The sequence below is a fragment of the Buceros rhinoceros genome, unplaced genomic scaffold (genome assembly GCF_000710305.1).
Source record: "Buceros rhinoceros silvestris isolate BGI_N320 unplaced genomic scaffold, ASM71030v1 scaffold9899, whole genome shotgun sequence".
Lineage (NCBI taxonomy): Eukaryota > Metazoa > Chordata > Aves > Bucerotiformes > Bucerotidae > Buceros > Buceros rhinoceros.
Window position 1 is genome coordinate 59,585 of NW_010430943.1, and position 11,953 is coordinate 71,537.

At 49.0% G+C, this 11,953-nt stretch overlaps 1 protein-coding gene across 4 annotated transcripts in view; it reads right to left on the reverse strand.

Moving 5' to 3' along the window:
• Positions 1 to 11,953, reverse strand: part of LOC104499680 (AP-2 complex subunit beta) — a 75,143-nt gene that overhangs the window by 54,803 nt on the left and 8,387 nt on the right. For all 4 annotated transcript variants that reach the window (XM_010143222.1, XM_010143221.1, XM_010143219.1 and 1 more), the window contains exon 6: positions 1,789 to 1,979. In XM_010143222.1, the coding sequence (XP_010141524.1) occupies positions 1,789 to 1,979 (191 nt within the window). The remainder of the gene's footprint in view (positions 1 to 1,788; positions 1,980 to 11,953) is intronic.

Genomic DNA, 11,953 nt, shown 5'->3' on the forward strand with positions numbered 1-11,953 from the left:
TCTCAGCTTCACCACCTGCCCCAGCAGATCCTATAACCAACAGCATCCTAAACAACCCCTCCCCAGCAGAAAGGAAGTTTGGGTTCATATGGTCTTTCTTACAGCATCTGTCAAGTTTCTTCCCACCCCCTCCTGCAAATCCAGAACAATCTTACTCCCATCTGTGCCTCCTCAAGTGTCTTTCCCTGAAAGATTTGCTCCCAGCCATTCACCACCTGCCCCAGCAGATCCTATAACCAACAGCATCCTAAACAACCCCTCCCCAGCAGAAAGGAAGTTTGGGTTCATATGGTCTTTCTTACAGCATCTGTCAAGTTTCTTCCCACCCCCTCCTGCAAATCCAGAACAATCTTACTCCCATCTGTGCCTCCTCAAGTGTCTTTCCCTGAAAGATTTGCTCCCAGCCACCCTGGCAGGGAAGCAGCATGGCCGAGTGAAGAGCAGAGGAGTTTAAATCAGTCCCCAGCTGCCTCCACCCAAGGTCACCTGGTGTGCCAAAGCTGCTCCATCTTTCCGTGCCTCAGTTTCTCCATGCACAGGGTTGGCGACACCAGCCTTGCCATGAAGGAGAACACTATGGAAGTGTACGTGCTCTCATACTCCTGTCTGAAATCAGGCAGGCTCTGAGAGTCAGCCTCCACACAAAGGAGTAAAAGCCGTTACTGCCCACCCAGTTTCCCAGCCCACTCTTCAGAGGAATGGCGTGTGAGGAACTGGTACACGTTCACAGTTGTTCAGACTAGTGGCGCCTTTCTGTCAAAGCTCGGATAATACCGGCCTGACGCTCTGGAGATCTCTGCAGGTTTCTAGCACTCATTAATAGCTGTTTCTGCACAGAAACAGAACACAAGGGGGAGGGAGGTGGGGAAAAAAAAAAAAAAAAAAAAAAAAATCAGCAAGACTCCTGGCAGGCTTTCTTCAAAAAGCGGCTTATCTGCTGTGCCTCAAAACACAGCCAGTGAAGAAACCCACCAAATTCAGAAAGGCCTCCCCAGGATTCTGCTTGTAGGCTTGTGCCCCTTCCTCCCCCTCCACCCCCCATCAGCCACATGAAATACACCCAGTCTGAGAACTCTCCTGTTCCAAGTCATTTTTTCTTGCTGGTTCCTTGTTCTCTCACATACAGGATCTAATTTCTTGCAATTTTGGACACAGATTTGGACGGGGCTTGAAGTGCACAAATTAACGCTCTGCTGCTTAAACCCCAAAGTCTTTTTATTCAGGTTTGGTCATTGCAGCCAAAGGTAAAAGCACAAGGGTGAATGTGGAGTGACAAGAAAAATAATTTCTTACCTTTATTTTCAGTTCTATCATATCATAGACTAGTCTATAGCTGGAAAAAAAACCAAAAAACACTCTGGGCTCATACCTATAGTTTGGAAGCCCCCAAACCCGTAAGGGCTTCTTGCTTCTCCAGGTAACAAACCCAGGTTTGAAGGCTCTGCTTTACAACAGAAAAACCCTCCAGAGGCTGCTCTGGGTTTGGTCTCGGGCTCATCCCTCCTCAGCAGTGCCAGTTCATGCAAGAACCAGCCTTTTAAATGGAAAAAGGCAGAAAACCAAGTGGTTATGCAGAGCGCAGGGACAGGTTTCCAGCATCAGCCCGTAACTACCAGAAGTTGCTCCCTCTTAAACCTCTTTTACGTCAAGATTTATTCATGCTGTTACGGCCCTCAGAGACCCCTGATCTCACAAACCCGTTTCAGAGCTGTGACACTGCCAGAAGCCTCCAAGTGCCCCGTGCCGAATAACACCAAGTGGCCGGAGCAAAGAGCAGAACAGCCGTACCTCTGAGCTTCACGGTCATCCTTGGGGTTGTAGTTGGACAGACAGTCCAGGATGAAGATCTGGCCCCACTCCGTGCACTCGTTTAAAGCGGTCAGCAGCTTGTTAATATTCTGAGGGTTCAAATCCAGCAGGTTGCTGTTGGGATGCGATTCACTGATTTCCGACAAGGCAGCCACAGCGTTTGCGACCACCTGGGAGAAGAGAAAAGAACATATTCTCACCAGCGGCTCGGCAGAGATTAACCTGGGCTTAGCATGGGTTACACATGGGAAAAACATGGAGATCCCAGCGTGCACTATCAGCTGCCCAGCAGCATCCACCACACCAGCCATCCGAGCCTTCAGGGACCAGCACAACCAACCTAGAGAGCCCAAAGCTTGGCTGTAACCTCGCTCTTTGCCAAAATTTGAAGAGTCTTTTGGGGAGGAAGTGCAAGAACAGCAGCACAGCAGGAGGAGGCTGCTGATACACACAGGAAACATGAAAAGCCAGCACAGAAGCAAAGAGCATCACGCTAAAGAAATTACAACCTGGAAGTATTTTTGTTGAAGATAAAAGCTAAAGTTGCCTCTGGACAGAATGCGGACCTGGGAGCAGGACCTCACAGGAGACTTCACTCTGGAGGGAGCCAGAGATGGTAGCAGCACAGCAGGAGGAGGCTGCTGATACACACAGGAAACATGAAAAGCCAGCACAGAAGCAAAGAGCATCACGCTAAAGAAATTACAACCTGGAAGTATTTTTGTTGAAGATAAAAGCTAAAGTTGCCTCTGGACAGAATGCGGACCTGGGAGCAGGACCTCACAGGAGACTTCACTCTGGAGGGAGCCAGAGATGGTATCAGTGTCCAAATGGAACAAACACATCTCACCTTCCCGCAGGCTCCAGGCTTCCACTCTGGTTTGTTTCAAGTGGGCATCTTCTCCCCCCACTTCCAGGAGATGCCCAAGCGATAAAGTCAAGGTCTCAAAACCTCTCTCTCAGGAATGGATGCCTCTTGCCTGATTTCCCCTTAGCAGTAGAACATTGCTTAATGCAATCTGAGAAAGGAGCAGAACCATCTCCCCAGCACAAGGAGGTGCCAGGCAGCCTGCAGCCATGCTGACAGGTCATGCGGTTTGAAAGCAAACATTCAATTCCCCTAAAATGGACAACTACATTTTTAATAACACATATTTCCTCTCCAAACAGTCTCCATAGCATCCACTGTCTGCGTTACGGGGTCCCCTTCAAGCAAGCACAACTCCTCACTGAAAATGTTCTCGCCATGTTTACATCGATGTAAGTTCTTTTTTCCAAGTGTGGATGAAAGGAGGAAGAGAGGAGCTCCAGGGTCCAGCCTGACAGGCGCCACAAGTGGGACTTCAACACAGCCTTCGCTCCACGCTCGAGCTCAGCAGCTTTTCTAACAGGCACCAGTGAGGATTTTTAAAACAGAAGAGCTGCAGAATACAGACAACTACAGAAAAATGTGCGGACGAGCCAGAAGTCTTTTATCTTTTAACTAACCAGAAAAGGGATTTAAGCCTGAGTTTGACACACAGAACTGCTACGAAAAGGCATTTTCAGGATAGTTTACAAGCTCTGTTGTGTCCAGCCCATCTCACAATACATATGCGCCAAAATGAAGATTTATAGCATTATTTTCTATGGGGTTAGGGCAAAGAAACATCTCATCAAAAACAGCCTGATTCCTCGGATGACTAACGGTGCTTTGGATGCAGCACACCGAAAACAAGAACAGCGTGCCCAGACAGCGCTCTGCATTGTTCCCATCACTGCCTATCGTTCAAGCAGCGTATTCCAACGTCACTGCGCAGGCACGGGGATGTTGACTGTTTTGCATTTCACACCTAGAGGTCAGAGGGAGGACTATGAGCCAAGATTTTATGAATTTCATTAGTTGAATGAGCCTTCTGTCACCAAAATCATTAGCAATCAGAACCGCTGCCTTCCTGTCCTGTTTTAATAAGCAACTTATGCTGCTTATTCTTCCATTTGTTAATTTGCCCAATTCCTGAATGGTTCACATGACACAGCATAAAACTGACGTAAAAGACCGTTATAACTTCATTACATTTTGAAAGTTTACAAGTGAAGACAAGCCATAAAGGCAACCGAAAAGTTCAGAATCATTATGAAAAAGCACCTATAAAATGAAACGAGGACTTTGACAAAGAATTTGGAATCATAAAAAAAGGTGACAGAGCCAAAGCAGCGCAGAAAGGAACCTGTCAGTCATCCTGAGGAACAGGGTTGAGCTCGGGCACCTGCTCTAAGCTGTAACTGGGCCACATGGATGTCCCAAGCCCCGAGGCAAGGACAAGTCAAAGCAGCTGCCCTGAGCTTCCTTCCTGGCAGAGGAGGTGAAGTCCATCACTTCGAGCTTGCCACAGGCAAAGGACACGCAGACACGCTGTTACCACGTGCCTGGTGCACAGCAGCTCCAGCCCACTGTGAACGGGGTCTCTTGCTCTTAGGGTCTGTGGGGGCTTTTTTCAGGAACTAACAGGGTCAAAGCGGAGGATGGGACACTCCGTGGTGACCCACTCAATGTCCGATTGCCAGGAGGAGGAGTGTCAGCACTCAGGAGCAGGGGCCTTGGTCTCCTTGGGCGGTACAAAAACAGGACTGGAAGGGGCTGGGAAACACTTGTGGCTGCTCAGTTCTGCTGGACAAGCCGGGATCTACACTCCTATAGTCCACAGTTAAAGCTGGTCCCCTCCTTCCAACCTCAGCTGAACAGTGCCGCTGTCAGCTTGGTGACATGAAGATAAATGAAGTAAAGGGGATCAGGGAAGGGGAATACCTCCAAATTCTAAGCAACGTTTATTAAAAAAAAGGCCTTGCTGGCTATTAGCACAGAACATATTGATGTGTTATGGTATGCCAACAAAAACAATTAGCATCTTCAAGGCTTTTTACACAGCCACAGCACAGTTGAAACGAAAACAGATTTCAGGAACCGGTCCAGCATCAACACTGGTTCAAGTATGCACGCTCACCTCTCTCCATTGGCACCGGCTTCCCCACGAGACAGGAACCCAGAGCAACACACGCCGGCACTGCTTGGTTCCAGTCCAGCACACGACTCCTACTCTGCTGACAGCTCTCACTGCATGATGGTTCAGGCAACGCGTAGACAAAGACTGAAGCGTTGTCCAGAGTTTGGGATACTAACAGTTATCACTCAGGTATGGAAAAAAAGCCCATGAAGAACCAGTCAACATCAATTCAAGCATTACATCACCTGGTAACCCAGTATATACTTTGGCAGTCACTGAAGTGTCACTGAACATATTTAGAAAGATATTTTGGCCAAAGAAAAACTACAACAAAGCTGAACCTTAACTCTTCAGCTTGGGTGATGCTTCTTCCTGAGAGCAACACGAGACAGTGAACCCAATGGAACAGTAAGCACAAGGTACAAAGAGGTAAAATAAGTTTCATGACAGGTTGGGTTTTTTCCCTTGAAAATAAACAGCAACGAACAGGGACTTGCTGGGGGATGTATTAAAAGTAAAGTCATAAGCTTCTTTCACAAGCAAATTATTCTCTGCTTTTCAAAACATGCAACAAGTTCATTTGGATGAGAAACCACACAGCAGTTGTATAACTCATTTCACAGATTGGAAGGAAACTTAAAGGACAAGAGACCAACATCTGGCATAGCCTTTAGTTCTCGAAAGTAATGAAGAAAACCCAAGAACAATCCACTAGCCAAAGATACATGAGCCCAGATAATCAGTGATCAGGAAAAGCTTTTAAAAGCTTAAACTTACAAGTCAGTTCCATGGCCAAATGCCTCACTTGATTCGCAGTTAAGAATACTGTCCTTAAGCGAACAGCTACCAGCCAGTGAGAACCAGCCTACAACCGCCCGAGAAAGTACAAATGCAGAGCAGATTGGAGATTTAATAATAGGAATAGTAGCAGGTGCCTGCTTTGCTGATGTACATCAGTTCACCCTGGGCACATTCCACAGTACCCAAATGCGGTCACAGAACATCCCGTTAGAGCACTGTTGAGCTGAACAATAAACCTGCTTTTTGGTTGGAATTTCTAACAAATTCAGACTGAGAAGTATCATTGGGATGAGGATAACTCAATTTCCCAGGCTCTTATTAAACAAACAAAAAAACCAAACCCGTGCTTAAAACTCCATTATGGATTTAACAGGAACCCAACGTTTTCAAACCCACCTACAGACAAACCCCCTCAGCAGCCAGAGGCCAGCTCCGACCTCACGGAGAGCTGCAGAGGCAGGAACACTGATTTGCCAGTTATTCCTTCTGGCAGCTCAAACCTTGAGCTCAGAGCAAATGGTAAAAATACATTAACAAGGAGGAAAGGGGGTGGGTGAAAACCCAAGTGTCTGCCTGTCAACCCACACAGAAAAGCTTCGCAGGGGGTGGGGGGGCAGGAGGGAAGCTGGGCAGATCTAGAGCGCCAAGCAGTCAAAGCAATCAGATGATTGTGCTAATATCCCAGGCTAACTGGAAATTAAACCAAGTGTGTCCTGGAGTTAATGAAATACAATATTCTGCTGCTTAAAACAGGAACCTCTGTCTCATCATCCCATTAAAATGAGGAGAAAACAAAGAAAAGGAGGAAAAATGAAGGGGCTCTGAAAAGACGCTGAGGAAAGGCAGCCTTCCCCACAGGGCTGGAGGCTCCTGCCCCCAGGAGACCCACCGCCACGTGATGCTTTCGACCACGGAGAGGTGCTGTTGTTTTCCAGGAGTGCTCTGGGCCTGCATGCTCCACTCATGTCACTGAGCACAGGCTCCCCGGTGGGATATTAGGAGCATCAGCCTGGATGTGTATATCCCAGGCAGGGCCGCTCGTTTTCGTGGCCACAGACGACGCTGTGAGCCTGAAAGGTCCCTAACAAGCACCTCCAAAGTACGATCCCTACTCCTGTACATATTATACCCTCACCTACGAGCCCCCTTTATTTCGCTTCCTTAGAAGCTGCCCATGAACAATTAAATGCCCCAATCAGGCAAATCAGAGAGCCCGGATGAACCTCTCACCCTGTTAATGAATGCAACGTACGTGGCTTTGAATTAAAGCTCTGGGAGACTAACACACCCCCAGCCTAGGTCCAGCTTTGGAAAGTAACAGCTCCCCAGTTCAGCCTTAACTGGGACAGATTTCCAGAGCTCTGGGTGAGTCGTTCATCTTGGGCTAATTCCATTTCAGTAGGTCGCGCTTTAGCGTCTAAAAGCCTGGAACCGTGCTGCTGGGTCAGCAATCAGCTCCTCACCACTTCCTGAACGCTGCCCAGGCGGGCAGGACCCCCTGCCTGCCTTTCACAAGCAGGATGAGTTTTTCTGGAGGTGGCAATGAAAGGGAAGTCAGGCTGTTACGCTTTCCACGGCGCGCTTGCCCCGACTGGTTTTTGCGTTTCTCTGCTTCGCTGCATAAAAAAAGCCGCTTTGTGGCAGAGCAAACACTGCTCCTGCTCCTGCCCTGGCAAAACCAGATCTGCGCTACCCCTACCTCAACTGCTGACCTTCCTGCGGTAGGCAGGCAAGAGGCTGTTGAGGGATGGCACCAACACGAGGGGCTTCCCCCTGCTACAGCTGAGCCCTCCAGTGCGGGAATCTAAGTTCTGTAGGAAACCACGGAGGGTCTGCAACCCTCTCTGCTTCTTCCAGAAAGCACCAGGGCTGATCCCAGCCTGGATCAGGCACCTATCGCACACCAGGAAGGTTTCTTTAGTGTTTTGTTTGTAAGGCCCTTTGCAATTGTCCTTGCAGAGGTTCTCACTGGCACCATCCAGTGGCAAACAGGACTGGCTGATCCAAGCTGCTCTTTAGAAGGAAGGCACCAATAAAGCATCAACAACAACCCCCGCTAAAAAGGGGGATAGAGTCCCGAAACATCGTAGCCATGGCGTTTTTTGACAAATGGTGCTTGTCAATAACGAGAAGCATCTGTTCTGATTGCAAGTGTAACATCTAGCCACACATCAACAAAATTTCCCAGCACCCTGATCGGTATCAGAGATCCTGGAATGATCTCTTCAGCAAGAGCAGATCAATTTATTCAGCTTTGGAAATGAGACACATGCTGGCAGCAGTAATTGGAAGGAGATGGGTCTCTGATAGATGAATTTGTCAGTTAAGCTTTATAAACGAAGTGTCTGGGAGGACTCTGCAGAGTCATGGAAATCCACGCATTATCATACACACTCGCTGCGTCTCCCTGACGGAGTGCTGGTATTCAACAGGCAGGGAAGAGCCTGGCTTCCACAGGAAGTGCTTGAGACCCGCATGCCACAACCACAGCCCTACCAAAACCACCACCACCCCCCCAGGTCCCGTATACAGGCTTGAAATTCCCTCAGACCTGTTCGGGATGACAACTGGAGAAAACACGAGCTGCTCAGCAAGTCAGGCCCCAGCCTTCCTCCGGAGAAGCAGCTGCAGGAACTCAGCCCAAAGCCAAAACCGGGTTTCCGCAGGCAGTGAGCGGGGTCAGCATGGCTAACCAGAAGCCATGCCTTCGATCACAGGCAGCCGCTCTCCTTTCTCCCCCAGCTTAAACCCTTGCAGTCTGGCTGCTGACAAGGACACACACAAGCTTCTGAACTCATCTGGCAACCTCTGCCTCCTTCAAGCATCCCACCACACACATTAATGCAGCCGCTGGTTTACACCGGCTCCTCCACAGCCTCTATCCATTTCACCTCCAGCTCACCCCTGCTGCCTGCCTCCTCACCACGCAGGAAGTGTTGCTCTCCCTCCTGGGCAGCAGGAACATCCATTAAAGAGCCCTGAAGTGAAGCCACCACTCTCCATCAGTCCCTAAGCGATGGGCTCAGTCACTGGACCGTTTCTAACAACAGGTAAACAAATTCTACCTACTGCTGCCTCCAAAGGCCATTGAGTGTCTCCCAGAAGGAAATATTCTCTCCACCCGCAGCACAAACAGATTAAAACAACCCACACACAGGACCACCACAGACATGCAGCCTTCGTTCTGCGGCACCACAGCTGAGCAGAAGAGGAACATTTTTTGACCAGTGGGGCAGCCAGGGTATCTGGGAGGCAGCCCCAGGCAGACAACGTGCTGCAGAGGCACAGCTCACCGCTCCTAGCAATACTCAGCTCCTCACTATGACAGAAGAGTTTAAGTCCTACAGCCTTCACGAGCAGGAATCACAAACTCACCCAGCAGCAGTGGTTCACTCCTCGCACGAGACAGAACACCAGCTGCAGAGGGGAAAACACACAGCTCTAAGAAGCCTGTTCCCCCTTGTGGAACAAGTGCTTTCCTGTGCCCAAGAAGGTGGTTGTTCCACTCCTCACTGTGTCTTGCATCCCAGACCACCTCCCACAAAGTCCTCTGGGGACTCAGAGGGCCACCAGCAGCTTCTCAGCAAGTGGTTCATTTCTCAGCTTTATTGCACAGAGAGGGACACAATTCCTGCGAAGCGCACAGCAGAGGACAGCCCAGGAGGCAAAGCTGCTTCTGCTTCTAAACAGGCTTCTGAGCTCAGAAAGACGCTGCTGGCCAGCTAGTAGGAAAAGAACAAAAGGAGCTCCATAAGGCCATCCAGGAAGCCCAGACACACACTCTGAAGTTGTGGCTGGCAGAGAAGCAATCTACATGGCTAGCAGTCAGAGGAGACTGCAGGAGAGACGAGAGAGCACTGTGATTGGTATCAACAGGTTTTTGGTTTAGTCTGTGAGCTGCAGAAACTCAGCGCTGCTGGAGGGAATTCTGATGAGATCAAGATGGACCTCACCAGCTCTAGCTGACAGACCTCCACAGAGTGGAGATCTCCCTTCTCAGTGTGGGTTAATGCTAAAGGCAAAAAACCGCCAGGCACAACAAAACAGTTTAATTATAGTCCACACACTTGGTGTATTTACTAACCAGCTTTTTACATGCTCTCAGCTTTCCCCATATCGATGCACAACAGTGTTTCTCCCAACAAACTGTGATGTGTAGATGGTGTAAAACCTGACATACAGCTGGACAGCACACAAGCGCTATGACTTCACAGCCCATGGAAACGCAGGAGCAAAACAGCCAGATGCGAGAGCTTTGATCCAGCACATACAGTGACACAGCAGAAGACGGGGAGGAAGAACTGCTACAAGAAGGAATTAAAAACCCAACAGCCCAGGTTGATGTCACCTTCTCCCAACTAACTTAAGCCTGGATAACAGGTAAATTGACAAGAAAACTATTCCATGGGTTAGAAGTTACTTTAGAAGGTCGAGGGTTGAAAATACTTTGGAGAGAAAGGTTGTTCCAGTCAAATATCAAAAGTCCAGCAGGCTTAAGATGGATTTCATCTTAAATTTTTCTGCTAATATTTACATTCCTGAAGAAAACCAAGTGCAGTGATAAAAGCCAGGAGGGAACTAGTTACAAAATACGGTGTCTAAATATCACAGCTTTGGTTCTGCTTTAGCCTGCTGCCATCTCGTGGTCTCGCTCTTATCACAGCACTTGCGATGCCCCAGCGATGAGCAGTCACTGGGTGTGAGTCACAAGGGTCAGAATGAGACAGTCTCAGGAAAAAGGAAAAAACCCAGCAGTTTGTCCAAGACTCCAGGGATCCTCTGAGGAGGTGTGTAACAGACCCACCTCCCTCATCTCTCTGCTACCTGCTGCTGCTGGGTGTGAAGGGCATTCTCAGGATTCTGCCATCCCCTGTACCAACAGGGGTGCCCAAACCTGCTGGGATGCCGCCATACCAAACCCGTGTCCTGTCAGAACAGCAGAATACAGGGGGACGTGCCTTCTGGGCTGCACTATGCCAAAGTTACCAGCAGGAACGACCCTGAGGACTGAGACCAGCAGCACTGACGGCCCCGAGCAGCCAGGCCCCAGCTTTATCTTCATCCAGACCTGGTTCTGCTGATCCTCATGCAAGGAAATGCCCAGCAAAATAGCAGAGTTTGCCTCAAGACAGCTCTGGGAAGAAATGATCCCTCTGTGGAGCGGATCTGTTTGGCAGGGTCCCAAGCGACATAGGGCAGCTGCAAGCACTTTATGCCCATCCTCATGCAAGGAAATGCCCAGCAAAATAGCAGTTTGCCTCAAGACAGCTCTGGGAAGAAATGATCCCTCTGTGGAGCGGATCTGTTTGGCAGGGTCCCAAGCGACACAGGGCAGCTGCAAGCACTTTATGCCCATCTGTAAAACAAGACTAAAGACTCCGTCCCCAGCCAAAGGTCTGCAGTGTAAGTACTCAGTCCCCGAACCATGCTCTCATCCGTGTTACTGGCCTGCTGCCTGCACAAGGTAACACACCCCAGACAACCCAGCTGACGTGCTGTAAGCCACCAGCCTGCCTGGTGACTCACCGTGTAGACCCCTATCAATATATATGCAATGAGAAGTTTGAATTAACTCATCCAGGAGAGCTGCAAAGTCACCACAGCGATTCTGCAGAAAAAGCTGATGAACTACCAGACAAGGTGTCAATCCTTTAATCACAACCACAGCAGCTCATCTGCGCCTGCTCCAAAGGTCACTGCATCGCTGTATCTGAACGGAGGCCAGATCCTGACAACAAAAAGCCCAGATAAAGGGGAAAGCACCTTGGCTATGCACGTACGGCACCTCAACAGGACTTCCAAGCAACGTCCTGAACAGCGCCAATCTCTGGTGGCATGATTCAACAACAATAAACAATTAGTCCAAAAATGTGGAAAAAAAAAAAACCAACCCAAAGCATTTGACAGTGCCACCTCCACCCTAGTTGGACGTGGCTATGATGAGGGTGGTCTGAGCTGACAGAAACACGCACCCTGATCTCAGCACAATCACAAGGCAATTAGCAAGCCACAGATGGAGTTGCTGCTCTACGCAGCAGCCAACTAGAATGCCCTGTGTTTGTTCATGTGCTAGAGGCAGCCAATTCCAAAACTGTCATAAAACCTTTCTTGGAGACTATTTTTCAACAGGAGTTTTTTAGCTCCTGCTCCAAGTGCTCATTTCTCAGAGGAGAACAAGCGTGGACCTACTGTCTACAAAATTCTGCTTCACTAAGTGTCTAATGTTGCCTATTTCCAGAAGCCATTGAAAAAGAGGCAAAGAATTTATGATGTAAAAATGGGTGAGTTGAGTTTAGGTAACAGGTTGCAATGATTGAGACGCATCGTTCACAGAGGAACAGGCCAGAACGTACCGCTCT